The 22162-nt window shown below is 44.5% G+C and overlaps 1 protein-coding gene across 21 annotated transcripts in view; it reads left to right on the forward strand.

The window, feature by feature from the left end:
• Positions 1 to 22162, forward strand: part of Anks1b (ankyrin repeat and sterile alpha motif domain containing 1B) — a 1021560-nt gene that overhangs the window by 993918 nt on the left and 5480 nt on the right. For all 21 annotated transcript variants that reach the window (XM_051139823.1, XM_051139820.1, XM_051139819.1 and 18 more), the window contains one exon: positions 5361 to 5498. In XM_051139823.1, the coding sequence (XP_050995780.1) occupies positions 5361 to 5498 (138 nt within the window). The remainder of the gene's footprint in view (positions 1 to 5360; positions 5499 to 22162) is intronic.

Raw genomic sequence — 22162 nt, forward strand, 5'->3', positions numbered from 1 at the left:
GATTTTTCTACAAAATGTTGCGTCATCAGGTGGACAAGCCGAGTGACCCCCAAAAATGCTATAAAAAACAACCTCCCAGTTTGGGGGTGGGATTCTGGGGCATCAGGCAGAAAGCTTGTAACACAGCATTATGTTATTATGATGGCTAACAGTAGTCAAAGGATATTAAGTGCCTTATCTTTAAGGATGGCTCAGCTGTGCGGTATGTCACTGGCTATGATTATGTCAGATTATAGTCGCAGAGACTCAAATCAGAACACCCCTTGATTGGCTTTTCTATTGCTTGGAGAATTTCATTTCTGGCACTTAAAATTGCCTCATCTTTAAATCAGTTAAGTTGTGTAAAGAGTTCTTATGTTGGCTGGTATGTTCACTGACGATACCATTGCCATTCAGTCTGTGTAATGTGAAAGGCTTTGGCATGTGGACCCTCCCCCAGCACATGCACACATGGACACCTCACCCTAACCTGGAGTAACTGTCCCTAAACCCTGTTGAATTTTAAAAGCCTGAAGAGCGTCTATATTAATAGCATCCTCTCTGACGAGAGCCCCCCTTCTACCATCAGAACAGCGAGGGAGCCTTAGCTGGGTCTGCTGCACTTGGCAGACAGATGCATAGAGGGATGTAGACTCAGATGCTCTGTACCTCTGGAGATGCCTCAGACTTAATTACCAATGATTGCGTAGACCTCCTCTGCTCGCCAACCTCTTTAAAAGTAGCAGCAGCACAGGGAAAATATGCAAAGGATGATTTTGTGTAAATAAACACCCTGAATAAAGAGGACCTGGGTGTCTTTCAAGTCCTCGCATTGTGGCCTGTGACTAATTTCCAGGTTCAGGAGCAAAAGCACCATGTGTCTGGTGGCAGGTGGTACCAAGCTGTCTACGACTATTACAACACACATCTGGCTCTTGAAAGAACTGGCAATGTTTACTTCAATTGTCTGTGCAACTGCTCTTCCCCCAACATGACTTGGGGGGGGGGTGGTGTTAGCCTAACAGTTGCTGTGTGAGAAGCTGACTGACGTAGGAGTTGATCCAGAAGACAGAAGAGAGACAAGTCAAGCTACACTGAGAGCTGAGGCGCATGAGCAGGGCTCGGGGCTGGCTTTAGAGGCTTGAAGGCTCTGCAGGGAGGGAGAGGAGACGAACTCCGGTGCTGTTGTCTAGATTCCTTGCATGTGTCCCCACAGGGATGTTGTCTTGGTGGGCCACTGTGAAATTGAAAGCCTTGGGCAGTGGAACTGTACCTGAGAGCTCATCGTTTGAGGCACCAGCGGCCTCTAAGCCTGCGCTGAGACCCACACACCTCTCACTGTGCTTCTACTGTCCTTGATTCTTTCCCACACGTCCCTCTGCCTTCCACTGGTAGGATGGACATGGTTGTCCAATCCACACAGACACCTTAAGGTCCATGTCCTTTGGCCAATGTCTGCCCACAGGCACAGCTTGTTTGTCATGGATTTTTTTCCCCACTGCCTAACCTAATATTCTTTCTATTACTCCACAGCTACCTTGTACCAATTAGTTTAAAGTACAATGGGTAATTAATTATACGCTAATTACCCTTCCTTTCCTATTAGCCCCTACTAGAGGATGCAAAAGTTGAACCCTCCAATGAAGCGTTTCTTTTTTAAGCCAATAAAGAAATAATTCTGAGTTCGTGCCGAATGGCCAGATGCCTCATTATAAACCCACAAATGTATTGCCTAGCAACTCAGGAAACTAATCACCAAGCATGATTTAAGGGCGAAACAAAAGAGATCTTGAATTTGAAATGGAGCTTGGGATAGATTTAGTCCTAAAGTGTTTTAGGGAAATCACATCTGCTTTCATAGGTCAGCAGCCCAGAGTCAACCCACACAGGGACCTGGCCACAGGGGCTCCAGCTGTTTTGTTACTGACCTTTCTTGAGATTAACAGGGTCTTCCAATAGGTGACCCAGTTCCCACATCCATGGATGACATAGCTTTTGGGTCATATTTGCCCCTCCCATGCTACCATTCCTCAACCTTCCCCAGAATGTATTAAAAAGAATAGCAGGCAGGAGGAGTCTTTTTCACTTTAGTTTTTTTGTTTGTTTGTTTGTTTGTTTTCCTTTACCAACTTCAAACCTAGCAATAAGTACTCAGTGTTTCTCCCAGCACACACTTCTCACAGGCATCTGGGAGTCCCGTGAGATCACAGTTGGTATGCGCTAGGATCCTCAGCATGGAGCACCCCACGGGGCATCTCCAGTTGACTACCTCTCAGAACGCTGCCTCCGCCCTGGTCCTTCTCTAGAGGGGACACTTCAGTCCCTTGATGGAGAAGAGTCTAGCCTGAGGAGGTGGTCAGGAGAAAGACTTTAGAGTGAAGATGAAGGATGCAGTAAGGAACGGAGTCCCAGGATGCATCCCTTTGGAGTTTCATTCCCCTCTTCAAACTGTCATATCAAGTGGCTGCACCAAGCAAGTCTCTTCCACACCCTCCAGCCAGACACATCTGTAGCTGTTTCTCTACATACTGAGAGGTGCCGGTCAGGCAGAAATTAAAAGGCATAAAGCTGCTAAGCCCGACCCAAAGGAGAGTAGGTGAACCCTCCTCAGACCTTCTCACAAGCCTTTGGAAAGCTCTGCGTTCCTCGGAACAGACATTCTTAGAAATGAACACTAACAACATACAAAGAGTTTGATTTTTAACAACATACAAAGAGCTCTTACACTGGGCCACAAACAGGACATGATAGCATCACCTTTTAATTTGTGGAGTAGCCACAAATTAATGCGAGCCTGAAGGAGGGCTGCTCTCTTCTCTGAGTCTTCTCCAAAGAGTGAGTTGACCATCCAGTCTCCGTTAAGGCTGCAGCTCCAGAGGCCTTGGCCTTGGATCCTTTCCGCAGATAGAGAACAGGCTTCCCCATCCCCCAAAAGTGGATGACGATGAGAGAGACACAGTACCTCCACTCACACATCCCAGTCCTCACCATGATCTGCCAGGGACATATCACAAAGGTCTGTGAATATATTCCTGCCTGAGTGTATTGCTTTCCTCCTGGCTGAGGCATTTTCAGTGATGAGGAAAGATGATGTTTGTGTAATACGTGCGTCACCTCAAAGGAGCATTGACGCCAGCCCCGAGACTGGGCTGTGCATCAGTGACACAGCATTAGGCAAACATGTGAGATATGCTGGTCTCTAGGCCAGGCCTGGCCTCTTGGGGACAAGAAGAAAAAGGACTCCAGAAAATCCTGGGGAGGGTTCAGGGGACTAAGGAGGACAGAACACTACAGAACCAACTTAAGCTGCTTTATAGTTTTGTCCGGGACCACAACGCTGTCACAGTGAATTAAAGAGCCGAGAAATTCATGGCAGCAAACCTCACAGTACAGTTGTCACTGTAAACAATTTCCCTTATGCTGGCAAAGGTCCTCAAGGGCACAAGTGATGGCTTAAAACGAAAGCTAGTACTCATCGCGGGTTGTAGGTGTTTGAATTATTTTATACGTTGTTGTGACACAAAATCCAAGACGGAAGCAACCTGCAGGAGAGAGGGTTTATCTTGGTTCACAGTTCAGGTGGCTGTCCTTCACTTCAGGGAGGTCACAGGGGCAGGAGCCTGAGACAGCTGGTCACATGGCACACACAGTAAGGAGCCTTTTCTTTCAGTCTAGGAATGGGCCCATGAAATGATGCTGCCCACAGTGGGCTAGCTTTCCCACCTCAATGCACAGCGATCAAGAAAACCCCCCTCAAGCATGCCAGAAAACCCTTATCCCAAGTGCACCTAGGTTCTGTCACAGCAGGTGAAGCCAACCCAACCCAGAGTCCTGGAGTCCAAGAGCCATAGTCGGGTGATGGCCAAGACTCACACCTGTGAACATGGCACCTCCAAAGACTACCCAGACCTTAATATGCCTTCTAAAGAGTCACGGGTTCCGAATTTAGTGTTCTCTTTAAGGAAATGCTACTTGGGTGTAGGAAGAGGGCTGAGACTTTTCTATATTGAAGCTATCTGGCAGTAGAATGTTATTTGTTTATGGTTTCCAATTGCAGTGTGAGTTATTTTTGACAGAGCAGCTGCACACGGTGTCAGCATTCAAGGCCATGGCGAAGAATGTTTTAATTTAATTGTCTTTTATGTGTTAATTCTGTAATTGCTTCCCAAGCACAGAGCTTGGTAGAGTGAAGGACATGAAGTGCTCACTGAGGGTGCTGGCAGGGAAGGACGTTTTGTCAGTTGTTTCTAAGCCTTGAGCAGACGTGGAACATTGTATTGCCAACGGGTTCTTTAAGATGTGCAGTTAAAAAGTAATTAGGGTAACTGAGGCACTGGGAGGTTTTATAACTATGACAACTGCAGAAGACATGTGAGAAATCATAAGATTAAAAAAAATGATTGTACAATGACAGGGCTTTTAAGTATATCTGTGTTTCAAAAGATGTTTGTAGCAGGGTTTTGCAGCAGATGACGACGCTCTCTGGTTATTTCGTGCTTCGGGACAATGGTACTAAACCATTCCTCCCACCAGTTATTTTCAGAGGCTAGCAGGGAGAAGACACAAGAAGTGCAAGTCTATCAAAGAGAGAGGAAGAAAGAAGAAAAGCATTACAGTGGCCCCTGAGTGTCAGCCCTCCCAAACAACCCCAGATCTCAAACCCAGCTCCACACCTTCCCTGTGGTGGGTCTAGTGAGGAAAGAGCTATCCCATCCATAGCTCCTTGCATCCACAAGGCACCTAAAGCCTGAATATCACACTGTAGTGTTATATACCCTTGCTGGCACTCACAGCCTCCTGAGAGCCTTGAAGAGAGAGGAGAGCACTGAGGCTCCTTTCCCCCCTCCCCCTCCTCTTTGTTCTGAACCTGCCCTTGTTTGGCACACACAAGCAAGGTCCTGGGTTCCATGCCAGCACCTGAGAACAAAGGGCAGGAGGCAGGGAGTAGAGGACAAACACAACAGAGAAGGGTTTGGACAGCTCCCTCACACGTCCAAGTGACAGATGATCACTCCCAGACAGGATTAGCAGCAGGCAAGACTGCCCGTCTGCAGCTGGACTTGGGAAATGGAAATGGTAAGCTTAGTAATTACTATCCTGTTTGTCACCCAGACTGCACCTGGCAAGAGCTGCTGATCCAGGGTATGACTATGTGAGATGATGATGATGATTATTATTATTATTATTAAATGAAAATATTCCTTCCAGGCCTGGTGTACCTTTGCCCATGGATGGCACATTGAATCGCTTTGAATATTGCTGGTCTTGGACATTCTAGAGAAAAAGAAAAGCAGCCAGTTCCCAGATTACCTGTCCTGGTTCTAAAGTGTGTTGGTTCTCAAAGGGAAACAATGATCACTTACATGTGTCATTTCTTCTAGAACATAATCGCCGAACATGAAATTCGTAATATCTCCTGTGCTGCCCAGGACCCAGAAGACCTCTCAACATTTGCTTATATCACAAAAGATTTGAAGTCCAACCACCACTACTGTCACGTGTTTACTGCCTTCGATGTGGTAAGTCCTCACCCACTTTGGATGGATGGATGGATGGATACATACATACATACATACATACATACATACATACACACACAGAGTGAGATAGATATGTAGATACATGTATAGATACACAGATAAATTCATAGATACATAGATATAGATGTCAGTTAGCTCATGCTGCCATGACAAGACACTACAATCTGCATAGTTTAACCAACAGGAATTTATTCCCCATGTTTTTGAGTCCTCTCTCCTTCCAACATATGAACAGTCACCTGCTCATCAGGTTGTCTTTGTGGTCTGCCTTCCGCACGAGAGATGCCCAGGTGCAGGTTGTCTCCTCTTGGGAAGATGCCAGTCACACTGGTAGAGCCCACACCACTAACCCGTTTCCTCGGGTCTTCTCCTGGGGAGCTCTACCTTCCAGTCCCATTGTACTCTGAGGTACTAGAGATTAGATCTCCAAATGGGATTTCTGAGGTGATCACAATTCAACCCATAAAGCCACATAGGAAGTGCCTTTAGCAGGCTTAGCATCCCTGAGTTTCCCATCCTGCCAGTCACCCGTTCAAGCGAACACTGTGCTTTTCATACTACCAACTTCCACTTTCTATTTCTTTTAAAGATTTATTTATTTATTATTATGTATATAGTGCTCTGCCTGCATGTACACCTGTAGGCCAGAAGAAGGAAGGCATCAGATGGCATTATAGGTGGTTGTGAGCCACCATGTGGTTGCTGGGAATTGAACTCAGGACCTCTGGAAGAGTAGTCAGTGCTCTTAACTGCTGAGCCATCTCTCCAGCCCCCAACTTCCACTTTCACATATGAGAAATCCCTTCCCTCTCCTGGTACCAAAACTACAGTAAGATCTTTCCGGTTCCTGCTCCTTCATTACCTCTGCAGGTTTCTCTGGGGGCGTGATAAGTATGTTTACCTCTATAATAGTCAGTCTCCTTTATTGATTAGCAGTCAGATTAGACACTATGCAAATAACAAGTGGGAGCCCCCAAGGTTGGGCCTCTATGTTCATTTCAGAGTAAATCTTAAAATGGCTTCCTTGAGGTATGCCACCACATGTACCCATATTTGTCACTGAGCCTGAAAACTAACTTAGTTATGACAGACTTAGAAAATGAAAGCAATTTTGCAATACATGTTTCCTTAAGGTGTGCACACCCTCAAGATGACACAAGTTGTCCAAGTATATCTCTGAGATAGAACCCGGGCTGTTCTGCAGCTGAGACAGACAGAACAGATGTAACTGTGAGCCCGAAATAATTTACAATCAAAAGAATTTGCAATTCTGCTTTAGTGTGATTCTTCTTCCCTGCTCACTAGATCTTAAATACCGTATTTGTTGGACCATAAGATGCACCCAACCATAAGATGCACCCAGTTTTCAGAGCAGTAAAAGAAGAAAAACAGTAAAAACACCAACTGGACCATACGATGCACCCTAATTTACCCATCACTTTTGTTGGGGGGAAAGTGCATCTTATAGTCCGAAAAATACAGTAAACAGATTTGGAGGATTAAACAAAAATCAGTGTAATATATTTTGGGAATCCCAGTATGATTCAGTGTGGTGGGCACATGAATATTCTATCTAAGGCATTTCTTCCAGTTCTAACAAACTCTGCAAACCAAGTCCAGCCACGCCCCAAATTTGTACCATGCTAAGGACTGTCAGCCAGGCTCACACTTAACAGCCTTTATATCTTGCTGTGCATTGCTCAGTCCTTTAGGTTTTAATGATCAAAGATTGGAAATTATGTGTGTGGGCTTTTAAAATACCGCGATTCTGTTCCAGGAGAGATGAGGATAATGCAAAACTGATGTGTAGTCAGGACTGCAAAGCAACTCTCCAAGGCTGCCTTAAGTATCTTAAATTCAGTTGTTTACACAGACTGAAAGTGTTGATTACTGTCGTTGCATTTGGGATTTACAGGACGTGCAGTGTTGGGTTTTTTTATGTCAAGAATGTAAGTGTAACCTGCTGCTCTTGTGAAATTCAGTTGTTTCTTTAAACGGTCGGGTTTTGCTTTTTTCTGTGAGTGGTTAGGTTTTCATGACACACCTTCCTCTACAGGAGCTTGACTGGTGGTATAGAAAAAAGAGGCAGATTCGGGTTCACTCCCCGGATCAGCTGCCTCCCTGTTCCATGAGCTTAGACTTTTGGAGTCGCAATTTCCTGACATATAGAATGGAGACAAGGATTTGTGTCCCGTGGTTTTTCTCTGGGATTGAAATGAAAGAGCTTCTACAGATCCCCTTATAAATAACAGAGCATCAGTGTTGGCTGGCTGCTTCCCCACCTCCTCCTTGCTGACTGACCTCATCCATTTCTCCACTTTCTGCTAAGTGACATGAGATAGACTTTCCAGCAAGTAGCCATCACGCAGCGTTTCCCCTCTGCCACCGGAGAAGTAGAAACTAAAGTAGAAACACCGGAAGGGCTCACTTGCTCTTTCCTCATGGCTCCTAAGCTGCTTTCGTCACCTCACGGTACTGTTCTGTGGCTCTTCCAGCCTTTCCCCAAGGGATGCTTACTTTCAAAGATTCTATATGATTCTATAGATTATTAAGATTCTATATGATTTCATTTCACAAGCCTGCCAGAAGCTAAAACTGAAACTGGCAGCTGTGGACATTTGGCCCTATGGGTGACAACACAATGCGGAGCTGAGATGGAAGGGCAGATGGGGGGCGGGGGAGCATAGTCAAGCCACCGCTGTTTAGCTTTATGATCAGCATGTCTTGACAAATTTGGAGGATGTGTGGCAAACTGCCGCAGCTATTTTATCTTTCGTCCAGATGTTTGGTTTCACGTAGACACTCACAAGCCTGGCGTTCTTGTGTCTGCTCTAGAGGATTTTTATTTTACACAAATCTGGCGTTTTAATCCTCTCTAAGTGAGCACAGTTTGTCTAACTTCAAAAATAGTAACAAAAGCCATGCGCCTTGACCCAGACCTTTAAGCAATTCTGAGACACAACAGCTTTGCTTGGGGGAAAAGGCCTTCTTTGTATCTTTATGTAGGGCAATTCCATATTTTGGTCCAATCTTAAGGCTTACAATTCATTTGAGGCAGTCCTCTGGGTTACCCCAGATGACAAAAGAAAGTAACAAATTCTTTACAACAGTTCAAGTGCATACTTAACCTTCTAAGTCAGGTGAATGAGTGTTTTTGGGTTTTTTGGGTTTTTGTTTTTGTTTTTCAGTTTAAAGTTGTCAGCTCCTTGGCCTTGCAGACTTTTTATGGGCAGCATATTTTCACATACTATCCTCACAACACCATGTGGCTTCATCAGCCGTCAAGAACTCACCAGTGATGCATAGGAACCTTCCAGTTTGTAAAATGGTTTGGGACATTTTCCCATAGCAATCCTGTGGCTAAGAGGAGATCACAGAGCCTTCCTGAGAAACTAGGCTGTGAATTCCATAGTTTGCGTCCTTTGGGACACCATGGCACACCAGATGCAGGCAGGTTGGAGGAAGAAGTGGGGTGTGCTATTTCCCAGGCGCCCCTGGTCCTAGAGGCCACTTTTACAGAGCACTTCGCAGCAGGGGCATTTCTGATTTGGGGAATGTTACGTTGGGTGAGTTCTGAGCCTCTTTTGATTATTTGCATTGACACTAAATTTACCCTTTAATATTTCCACTTTCAAATAACATGGAGGTGAAAATGAATAGAGGAAAGCAAAATGAAAGTTACATATTCGTTACTTTTGTTGTCGCTGATTAAAAAGAATGTTAAAAAGAATGGAGGGTTGACTCTGGCTCACAGTGTCACGGTAGGCAGAAGATGGCCATCAAGACCACGAGGCAGCTGGTCTCACTACCACAGGACGGCCTCTGCCATCAGGAATCAGAGAGAGCTGCTCTTAGCTGGTTTCCCCCTTTCCTCACTTTCATGTTGTCTGAGAGCCCAGTCCATAGAACGGTAGGACCCACGTTCAGGGTGAGTCTTCCCCCTCGTCAGTTAAACCTATCTGGAAACCCCTTCATAGACTCGCCCAGAGATGTGTCCTAAATTCAATCAAATTGACAGCAAAGATTCATCACCATAGACTGATGTTTTCAGTTAGTTTGCTCCTGTGGCTGAGTGGCAGACACTAAGCCCGCACTATGTCTTAGAGTCTGTGCCCAGAGTACTGTGGAATCTGATTTCTGTTCATCTCATCAACTGGCTAGTCCTGGAGCACACCTCAGTCTCTGTAGATCAGGTTTCCCAGATGCCACTTGAGCAGTGACATTGTAGAAGGTGAAGCAGCAGGCTTATGTTAGAGACAAAGGTGTGTTTGCGAAGAAGAAGTCTGAAACTTACAAATACCTTTAACTTTGTCTCCTTAACTCTTAACCCCCATGAGTGGTGGGGAACTATAAGATTGTGTCCATGAATTCCCCCAAACTGTAGTCATCTTCCTGAGGAGGCCTCTAGGAGTAGCAACACATATAACCAGGGCAATTTGGAGGCGTGTCCTCTCTAGTTCACACAGTTGATGTGGGTAAATTAGAAATATACTAGTGCTTTCTCTATGGGAGTATTGGATACACTTTAAGAATCTGGGAAGAACTTCCTTCAATCATTTTAAGTGTTAAAATACTTCCTCTTTTGCCAGACTAGGCATTGAACTCGGATCCTTCTGCCTGCTAAATAGGCACTCGGCCACTGAGCTATATACTCAGCCCTTTAAAACAAAAATCCAGCATTAAAAGCTTTACCTTTTCTGCTAGACCAGTTGCTCTTAACCTGTGGCTCGAGACCCCATTTGGGGTTCTAGTGACCCTTTCACAGGGGCTGCTTGTGAGATGTCCCACGTATCAGATATTTACATCACAAGTCATAACAGCAGCAAAATAACAGTTTATGAAGCAGCAATGAAAAGAATTTTATGATTGGGAGTCACCACAACATGAGGAAGCGTACTGAGGGGGCAGGGGCACTGCAACAGAAAGGTTGAGAACCACTATCTAGACTCTTCCTGGATCTTAGTTCTCTGTACAGAACACGTTGCAGGCTCTGGGATAGTTAGCCATGTACGGTCTTCTCTGACTTGCAACTCTGCAGTTCTGTTCTCATTCTGTGCGGAGTGTGGTAGGGCGGAGATTGGCTGAGGAACACATAAGGAATGTTGAAGCCATGGTGCTGGAAGTCAGCACATGTGTGAGGCTGGGCTCCCTCTTCCCTGAGATCCTGTGGCTGAATTGGTCCCTGGAAGGATCTAGATTAGAGGGGCAGAAATGGCAATAAGCAGAAAACACGGTCAGCCGACTGTGTGGGGGCACGCAGTACTACCCCACCATCAGTAGATAGCAAGCAAACCGAAGCACCGGGAGCTAGCACACCAGAGTTGACCAAAGCGTGACGGGAATAGGAAGCATCAGGGATGTGTAGAAAAGAAGGTTTTCCTGTGAGACCGGACACTGGGAAGGTTGAAACCAAATTCTGCTCTGTGCTCCTCCACTCTCGCCTCTGATCAGTAGGTCCTAAGGCAGAGTGGGTGGGATGGGTTCACTTCTTGATTTTCTCATCCATTTAATGAAGCTGAATTTCCTAAGCCCTTTACTAAACTCTGAGATAGTCTCAGTGGAGTTGAGATTCCTGGGGTCAGGGGATGCTTCCATTGCCACTGCACAGTGGGGAATTCGCAAAGAAAGTTTGATACTATGATTAGTTGACCGTTGATAATGAAATTAACGTTATTTTTGGATGTACATGATTCTCCTTCTGTTTCTCGTTTTCTCTGACCAAAAGTGGCTTCTGCTTGACTCTGATGCTAGAAAAATAAAAGGCAATCGGTGAAAACATGAACATGCAAGAGAGCCCTTGAGAGCCATAATGGTGGGCTGGAGAGCTGGTTCAGAGGTTATTCCCAACAATCACATGATGGCTTACAAACATCTACAATGAGATATGGTGCCCTCTTCTGGTGACCAGGTATACATACAGGCAGAATACTGTATACATAATAAATAAATCTTTTTTTCTTTCTCTGGCGATTCCTGCATATGTACAGGAGAACCTGATCTATCCTGCCACTTGACTCTGAGCCAAAAGTTGAGGCATACTGCAAATGTCCCTGATTGAATTTCTTTAAGTAGCATTTCAAGCTGTGTGGTTCTTTCACACCAAACAGTGCTTCCCACAAAAAGAATAGATGGATTAACACTGCTGGGGCTCATCTATTCAAATCTGCTCTGCACTGGCATAAGCTCCTGAAAATCAACGAAGCCATAAAGCCAACAATGGTAGGTGGATACCCAGAGATTAATATTATTTCCTCCCGTCCTTTTTGTAACGGATGGTGATTGGGCAGTTAAAGAGTAGGCACTTTGGATTTTTTTTCACAGATTGCTTCACTGCATTTATAGACCTGCAGTCTCCCATCCATACATGAAGGGGTGTGGCCTTTGCAGTCAGCCTATCATATTTAGGGGTGTGGCCTTTGCAGTCAAGCCTATCATATTTAGGGTGTGGCCTTTGCAGTCAAGCCTATCATATTTAGGGGTGTGGTCTTTGCATTCTGCCTAGTTTTGAATCCAAGGTTGGCTCTTAGCTTCATAATTTGAGCAAGAGTACCACTGATCTTTGGTTTCCTTGTCTATAACATAGAGATAGTAACAACCACCTCCTGTGGTTACTGTCAGAACTCAATGAGGTACCACACCCCTACTTTACAATTCAATAAATCCCTGTTAAGGATGAGGAGGATAGGAAGGACAGTTATCATAAGATGTTCTTGCCATCAGCCTCTGGGTTAGGATTTATGTGTCAGGCTTTGATTTTCTTTTTTTTTTAATTTATTTATTATTTATACAATAATCTGCCCACATGTGTGCCTGCACGCCACAAGAAGGCACTGGGTCTCATTACAGATGGTCGTGAGCTACCATGTAGTTTCTGGGAATTGAACTCGGGACCTTTGGAAGAACAGGCAGTGCTCTTAACCTCCGATTTTCAATATAACTTTGAGTTGCTTCTGTAGTCCACATCTGAGAGAAAAAGTAAAATTTTGTACAAATGCACACTGATATTTATTGTGTGTCTGTTGTGAGCCATGTACAGGTCCCCGTTCTCTAAGAGCTCTGGGACTAGTTTATAAACAAATAATTACACTAAAATTATATCGATGCCATCATGAGGTTGCCCCAGTGCCCAGCAGGATAGGGTCTCCCAGAGGAGGGTGCTTGGCTGGAAGCTGAACACTTACTGTGTGAGAACATGTGGTAAGTTTGGAGGCGTGACAACTCATTAATTCACTTCAGAAGGATGAGCCTGAGGCATTAGGCGGGCATCTGCAAAAAGCAAAGAAACAAAGAGTCATTTATGTATGCATTCAGCCTTCCACCCCGCAAGCTCTGTATCCATGGGTTTAACCAGCCATAGATCAAAAATGCTCTGAAAAGAATTAACTCCATACTCAGCATATGCCAACTTATTTTTCCTGTTATTATCCACTAACCAATGCCATACAGTGAGGTGTCTGGATAGAATGCACATTTGCTCAGTATTTCAAGGCATCTAGAGATGGCATAGAACATACAGTAGGGTGTTCACAGGTGATGTCCGAGTACTGGCCCACTGTATATACGAATCTTGGGCATGCTCAGTTCAGTCCAAGGACAGATGGATGGCTGTACTGAGTTTACTAAGTCAAGAAAATGAGCACATCCATTTGAGAAAGATTTTCAACAGCAAGGCTCTTAAGGTCATCTTGAGTTTGTGAGAGCCCCATTTCCAAGGCTTCATGAACCAATAAGGAATTTTTTTCTAAAGATAAATGAAGTAGCTCTATTTATTTTTTAAGATTTATTTATTTACTTGTATGCATGAGTGCTCTCTCTGCATGTACACTTGAATGCCAGAGGAGGGCATCGGATCTCATTATAGATGGCTGTGAGCCACCATGTGGTTGCTGGGAATTGAACTCAGGACGTCTGGAAAAGCAAACAGTGCTCCTAACTGCTGAGCCATATCTTCAGTCTACCAGTAAAGAATTTACTTCTTTACTGTATGTAGCTGTATGAAGCATGTAGCTTCCACTACATACTTCAGCTGTTAAAGAGGAGGAAGAAAATGAGATCTGAAAAGCCTCTCTCCCATTTTCTTGCCAAATAACTCAGGGGTCTTCCAATATCCTAGTGGTCCTGTCCCCCATAGGGTGAGTATGAGAGGCCATACTGGCCAGACACCTTAGAAGGGGAATCTGTGAGCACAACTGACCCCGGGCCACTGTGTGAGGCTTCCGTGGAAAACCTGGAGTTTTACCAGGAAGCAAGTCCATACTTGGTGAGCATGCCAAGCCTTCTATACTTGGAGTGAGGCATGACATTAAACCTTATTTGATGCAGTGGGATGCTCTGCCACCTTCCAAACTATGGTCCTTGAAGAACGTATAATAACATGCAAAATCTGTCCATGATACATAGCACTCTATGAAAAGCCACCTATAAAAATGCACATAAGTGTTATCCCAATTTCATATTTAAATTCACATATGTAAATATTCATATAGTTTATAAAGTACATGAGTGTGTATACAAATATAAAAAGAAAACACACACACAAAAAAACTTATAGCCATAGCCATATCGCAACAGTGAAATTTTACAGGTGAACTTAATTTTCTTCTATATTCTCTGTATCTCCAACATTGTTTACATGTACTCCTATTTTAGTTAAGAGTGGAAAATTAATTTACCTTCTCTTTCAGTTAGCATAAATTAACTCCAAAAAAGGAATCTACATGCTGCCCAGTTAATATATCAGTCCTGGTCCAGATAAGCCTCTTGGCAGAGGCTCTCCTGTTTCTTCCTAAATGCTGAAGGTCATAATTAGGCAGTATGTATCTCTAGAAACTATTTAGGTAGTTCCTAGGAGGCCCTTGGGAAAATTAACTATAGGTAAAGCTAGAGAGATGTCAATGGGATCTGTGAACACACCCAGAATATTCTCGGTTATTTTTGCCTCTGGACGTGGGTGAAGCAAGCTGCAGATGGAGCTTATCCAGCTTTTAGAGCACAGGGATTCAAACAACATAGAGACAAGGGGAACTGTGGCTTCTGTCTGAAGGCCGTACAGAACACATCTTCTTCCACCCCAAGGCTATCATGTGGCCAGTGTGTGTCCATTGGATCTTTCTGTGGGGGAAAAAAGAAGGAGAAGGAGAAGGAGAAGGAGAAGAAGAGGAAGAAGAAGAAGAAGAAGAAGAAGAAGAAGAAGAAGAAGAAGAAGAAAGAAAGAAGAGAAGAAGAAGAAGAAGAAGAAGAAGAAGAAGAAGAAGAAGAAGAATAATGAAGGTCCTGGCCCTAGGCACCCACGCTGGATTCATTTTGGTCCTAAGATGCAAGTCCCTTATCTTAGGGAACCTGCCACAGCTTCCTTCTTCACTTGATACAACACTGGTTGGCTACCAAACATAGACTAAGCCCCTAGACTTGCAAAGCGGAAGGAGACCGGTACCCCTCAAGGCACGCAGCCAGCTAGGAAATCAGCTACAACAGGAAAATCATGACAAATGCCATACAGTGGCGAAATCTTGCCCAAGGGGAGAGGGACGGCAAGAAAGAGACCCCGACTTAACATGGACGAACAAGAAAAGAGACTCTGAGAGAGCCTTGAGGAGCACGTACCTGGAGGGTGTCTCCAAAGATGAGCAGCAACTCAAGTACAGGTCTCACACAGGAAACAGGTGCATCCTGGGTAACATGTTTGCATCTGGAACAGATTTGAGATGATTGTTGAAATGAAGAGGTTTTCACAGTATCAGGAATTGATCTTAGGGACTTCACGCATGTTAGGCAAGACTCCATCACTGAGCCACATCCCAGCACTCTTTTTATTAATTACTTTAATACAGACCATCACTGGCTGCCTATACTGGCCTTGAACTCGCTCTGTAGCCCGGGCCTTAAACGTGTTATCCTCCTGCCTCAGCCTCTTTGATTATCTAGGAATGAAAGCCTGCACCTCCAGGCCTAGCTGAAATAATGATATTTCCTAAGATGACATCAACCCTTGGACGTTGTCCCTTGAGGCCCTAACTGGAGGGTCACTGCATTCCTCCATCTGGCCTTTGAATAATGTGTTCCTGTTCAGCATGGCTTCGGCTGTACATGTCCCTCAGGGGGCCCGTTCTGTTTTACTCATTGGTTGTTTCAGTAACTGAGTGGGTGGAAGAATGACAGAAGCTTCTCTCCAGAGAACCTCAGAGCTCCCAGGGTGGAAGGTGACCAAAAGACCACTTGGATCACACCTTCTTCTTTTTTCAATTTATTTCTGTTATGTTATGGGTGTGTGTGGTTTTGCCTCCCATGTAGGTCTGTGCACCGCATGTGTGCCTAGTGCCTGAGGAGGTAGTGAGCCTCCATGTGGGTGCTGGGAATCGAACCTGTGCCCTTTGCAACCATGAGTGCTTTTAACCACTGAGCCCTTACACCCTCACACTCTCTTCTTAGACTGTCTCTTCAGTGGCACTGGTGGGTGTGGTAAAGAAGTCACCCCTGGTGTGTTTAGCAAATGCAGAAAATGTAAGGTCTTTACTTATGGTGTGTATCATTGGAGCTGACCTGGGGCCAGTCACGACACCTGGGTTCCTCTGCCCTTGCCTGTCACATGCAGGCACAATCTTTACCCTTGAACGTCAGACCTGAACACCTTCCTGGTTGTGGGGCGCCTGTGCTGATCCCATGAAGTACTCCTGTCCAGGTCTAGGCTGTAGCTTCTGAAGCTATGGAACCAACACATTGTGTCCACTGTTTTTCTAATACTAGTGGGAACAGTAGCTAGACAGGTCGGAGTCATCTGTTGCTAAAGTTCCCCTGACTTTCCGGGGAGCCTTTCCCTGTGGGGTCCTTCCCGCCCCAGCTCACTTCCCTTCTCATCATACTTAGCTGATGGTGTGGACCCTGTCTCCAACTCTCCTTATGAGCATGTTGCCAAGAGTAGGCTAAGCAAAGTAACCCCTTTGATAAACGTTTGAGTGATTGTATGGTCACACTGCCATGCTTCATGCTATACAAGATTCAGGACAGCTCCCATTAATAGATACAGTAGGGGAAAAAAATAGATACAGTAAGCCTGAATGTGTGGGGCACACCTAGGGAAAATACAGGCTAGAGCCTGCAGGAAAGTTTTAGAATATTGGTTGACAGTTGACAGCACCGAGCCATGCATGGTTGTTGAGACTGAGCCACAGATTGCTCTCTGGACTTCTGGAGGTCAAGATGAATGGCAGGATTTCTCTGAAAGAAAAGTGTACAACTTCCTCAGAGAAAACAAATGGTCAGTGAGACTTGAGTCAGGAAGGACGTTCTTCCCCCTGGGCCCCATGAAGTGGTGTTATGTACCCCTTCTCCACTAGCCTCTATATGATGAGTCTCCACAACACGGTGTCTTAAGGGGGTCAGGACACCAGCAGCCTCATGGGAGAGATAAAGCAGCATATCCCAGTTACACAAAACACTGGCTGAGCTGAAGTCATTCTTGATTTGAACCTGATGCTGCCACTTGGCTGAGCTGTGTAAACCTGACCAGTATTCTCAGTGTTATCACTGACCCTGAGTTCCTCGTATATGAAAGGGAGATGAAACTTTATCCTGTGTAAGGCATTGTGAGGGTTAAATAGTCCGCATATGGTCCAAAACAGTGCCTCTCAACCTTCCTAATGCTGTGAACCTTTAATACAGTTCCTCATGTCATGGTGACCCCAACCATAAAATTATTCCATTGCTACTTCATACCTGTAATTTCGCTGCTATTTTAAATCCTAATATAAATATCTGGTATGCAGGTTATCTGATAGGCAACTCTCAAAGGGGTCAAAACCCACAACTTGAGAACTGCTAGTCCAGAGCCTGGTCCCTGGCGCACTCTACAGTCCTGTGGCAGTTGTTTAGGAGATTTAGATGAGATGAGGAGGAGGAGGAAGAAGAGGAGGAGGAGAAGGAGGAGGGAGAGGAAGAAGAGGAGAAAGAGAAGGAGGATGGATCATTGAAATAGAGGAAATACACTACAGTCCAAGCTGTACTGAGGTGATCAGACTTGATGCTAAGCTCCAACCCTGCACAACCAAGAGAGTAGACTGACAGAGTGTCCACAGGTGAAAGTCCACAGAATGACATTTTCACAGTGAGGCTTGATAGAAATTAGACTAGAGATGATTTGACTCTCTTCTCTACTTGAAGAAGATTCCTAGAGGCTTCAGATTACAGGAAGCACTGGGTATTTTAAAAATTCAGCTGAGCAGATGTTAGAATTGAAATACAATGTGAAAACCAAAAAATCTAAACAAGATTCATGACCAAATAGACGGCCAGCCTGCTGGTACATGGAGGTGAGCCAGACTAACACCTGCACACAAGTCCTGGCTCATGCTGGAAAATCAGTCCCAATCCTCCCAGCCAAAAAGGAAGGGGGACATAGGACCTCAAGGGGAAACATGAAGAATAAATAACATGAGCTTGAACAACAAAATAGAAGAATGTTACAATTGAAAAACTATTCATCTTCATTTAAATGAAATTCAAAAAGAAGTTTAAGAAAAGTTGTCCACAGTGTGGGTGTAGCTCAGTGATAGAGCATTTGCCTGGCAGGTATAAGGCCCTAAGTTTGATCTTCAGCATTTGCACATGGAGAGGAGGATGGGGAAAGAAATAGATACATACACACACACACACACATACATGCATACACAGAGATACATACATACATACATATAGATGGATGTTAGATACATATATATACATATATACACACACAGATACATACATACACAGAGATAGATGAGTGTTATATACATATATACATACACAGGTAGGTAGATGATACATACATACATACATACATACACACAGATAGGTAAATGATAGATACATACATACACAAAGAGATAGGTAAATCATACATACATATATACACACAGATACATACATACATAGAGATAGATGGATGTTAGATGCAGACATGCATGCATGCATACATACATACACGCATAGATGATAGATACATACATACACACATAGACATACATACAGCTAGATGGATGTTATATATATACACATACATACATGCACACACACATATACACAGATACAACATACATACATATATACATACACAGATAGATGATACATACATACACAGAGATACATTCATACATACATATAGATGGATGTTAGATACATATATATACACACAGATACATACATACATATAGATGGATGTTAGATACATATACATACATATACACACACAGATACATACATACACAGAGATAGATGAGTGTTATATACATATATACATACATACACAGACAGGTAGATGATACATACATACACATAGAGATAGGTAGATCATACATACATATATACACACAGATACATACATACATATAGATGGATGTTGCATGCATGCATACATACATACATATACACATAGATGATAGATACATACATACACACATACATACAGCTAGATGGATGTTAGATATATATACATACATACACATAGATGATACATACATACATACATACATACAGCTAGATGGATGTTTTTATATATATATATACACACACATACACACACACAGATACAACATACATATATATGCACACAGATAGATGATACATACACACACACACATAGACACATAGAGAAGCCATCCACAAGCTTAACAGCCAAGATAGCTACTGTTAATGTTTCAAGATACACCTGTTTTCTATGCACATATTTCTACATACATTTTAAGACAGGATCCCACTCTATAGCCCAGGCTGTCCTAGAGCTTGGGATCTCCATGCCTCTGTTTCTTGAGCACTCGGTTCTACAGATGTGCACCACCAGGCCTACCTTTTACATAGCCTTTTAACCAGCTCTTTTCAGTGACTGGGTTTTCATGTTAAATGCCTACCCAGTATTCCACTGCACGGCCCTGTGTGCTGGATGAGATGTTCATGAAATGTTTATATGTTGTGATGAATGCTCTTAGACACGATGTCATCGAACCCTTAAGCATAACAGGTTTTCAAGCTAAGTAGAGAATTCCTAGAGAGCACTTACTAACATATTCCGGTCCTGGGTGCCAGGACTTTCCTTGGCAGGGGACAGCATTACCTATACTGTATGATGCAGTTTTCCTACAAACTGGAGTGTGTGCCAGGTCAGCCTCAGGACCGGGATGCAGGACAATGGGGTGCATCTCTTTGTCTCTGTGTGATCCTTCTCCTTTTCTGAGAAGCAGTTTGGTGGGACCTTTGGTGTTCTGTCACTGGATGAGCATTTTATGGACACTGTAGGTTAGACACAGGCCAGGAAGCATGGCCATGGCCACAGCAAGCTCAGTAAACATCCTGATGCTGTTAAACTGCAGCCCTGGATGCCTGGAAGAACCCACAGTACATACCATGACCTCCATATCCCCAGTTTGCAAGAGCGAAATAAGTTTGCATCCGCTAGGTACCATTAGACTCCATCCTTGAGATAGGATGTCTACTGGGTACCATTAGACTCCATCCTTGAGATAGGATGTCTACTGGGTACCATTAGACTCCATCCTGGAGATATGATATCTACTGGGTACCATTAGACTCCATCCTGGAGATATGATGGCCCCTTAAGCCATTCATTCACAGACAGGGCCCCCTAGAAAAGAGAAAAATGAAGGGAAGGTATGATTTTTTTTATACGTACCCCATTCTTACCCCCACTGGATTGGCACTCCTTGCCTTTGTCCTAAATAATATAGCCCAGGTCGAGCACTTTTTATAGTATGTGGCACACAGCAAATAATAAATGTTGGCCCATGTTGTTGCTAGGCTCGGTATTATTGTTAGTGAGTCTCAAAATGACCCAGTACCACAGATAACTACGTATGATAAGAAAGCTGAAGGTCAGGAAAAGCTGTTTCCAATAATTATCCCCCCACCCCCTGCCATGACCACACCAAATACACAATGCACATGTTGGTCTGTGTAGTGTAGAAGACATTCAAAGCCAGTTGCCACATGTCTCTTAGAGATTTGTGGTAGACAGGTAAACTGGAGGTTGAACCTACAGCCTTGAACATGCTAGCTAAGTGTTCTACTGCTGAGGTACGTCCTCAGCCCCAGGTGACAGTATTCTCATAAGCCACCAGGTACAGGAGGAGCCTAACATTTGAGAGTAGGGAGGTAAAAAATACAAACCTAAGTGAATTCCAGTTTATGGCTACAGGTGGCAGTAACACAAGACGAGCCAGGCCATGCTGCCCTCAAATGTCGGAAGCATGTGTCAAAGAGTAACTGTGACCTTTACAAACCCCAGACTTCAACTTCCTGGTAGCCAGGGCTGGGGTGGGATGGATCCAGGATTGGACTTCCATGCCAAGCACTGTCCACAACAGCTCAGAGACTGAAGGCTGCCTGAGCCAGGGAGAGGTCACCCAACCTCCCTTTGCTGTTTATGGTAGTCAGTTATAGATTGTAGCAAGTACCACACAAGATGAGGCATTAAAACAGCATCTTCTTCATTGCTCCCATGATGCTCTGAGTCCATAATTTAACCTGGGCTCTGAGGCTCTGCTCTCTGGTCCACCATATCTGGGGTTCTTGGTTTGTGACAGCTTGAAAGGTTACAGATGTCAGGACAGCTCAGCTTACGGTCTGCCTAGGCCTTGAGGTTCCTCCTTGTACGGCATGTCGGATGGCACCATAAGTCCTACATGCAGGGGCTAAGCTGGGAAGTGTGAGGTGGCTGGACTGGTCCAGCCTCAGTCCTTAATAGGCAGCACCTTCCCCTGCCCCACTCGCCATCTAAGCATAGTGGCCTCAGAGTGCTCAGACCACACACAGACCTGACTCCCAGAGCAAGTGCTACAAGAGGCCCAGGCAGAGGCTGCACGACTCCTCCAAGTCTGTGAAATAGTAAAATTGCCTTTACATTACTCATGGTAATTAGCATATTAATATAATGAATATCCTTAATGTATAATTAAGTCCTACTACAATATGGTTTTCTATTTTGACCTTACAGTGTCCAGCTCCCAGAAAAACAGTTCTCCTTCCATTGTGCACAGCAGGGTTGAAACAGCTGAGGCAAGCCGAATGGCCCTGCAGCAAATACACTGGAACATATATACTTAGGTTGAGGGGCTCTGTGGTAGAGCATCTGCCTGCCCCAGGTCCTGGGTTCCATCCCTGGAGGGGAAAAAAAGGAAGGGGAGAAAAGAGGGAGGGAGGGAGGAAAGAAGGAAGGAAGGAAGGAATAAAAATATGCCCTCTGCTCCTACATGACATAGCTGTTCCCTGGTGGGTCCTGGTACACCAGGACAGACAATGCAGCTCCTACTGTATCTTTCAGTACCCAACGGCCCCTTCCTCCCTCCCACCATCCATGCTTCCATGGAGGCTACTGAAAAGACAGAAAGGTAACAATATCCAACTCTTGCCAAATCATAAAAGAACATTCTAAAGCGTTCTTAAAAAAAAAAAAAAAAACGTGGCGGCACATGCCTTTAATTCCAGCACACGGGAGGCAGAGGCAAGTGGATCTCTGTGAGTTCGAGGCCAGCCTGGTCTATAGAACTAGTTCCAGAACAACCAGGGATACACAGAGAAACCCTGTGGTGGTGGTGGGGGCGCTGAGTGGTCTAGTCTCCCTTTCTTATTTGAACAGTTTTCTAATGCCAGTCACTCAT

The sequence above is a fragment of the Acomys russatus genome, chromosome 31, assembly GCF_903995435.1.
Source record: "Acomys russatus chromosome 31, mAcoRus1.1, whole genome shotgun sequence".
Taxonomy (NCBI): domain Eukaryota; kingdom Metazoa; phylum Chordata; class Mammalia; order Rodentia; family Muridae; genus Acomys; species Acomys russatus.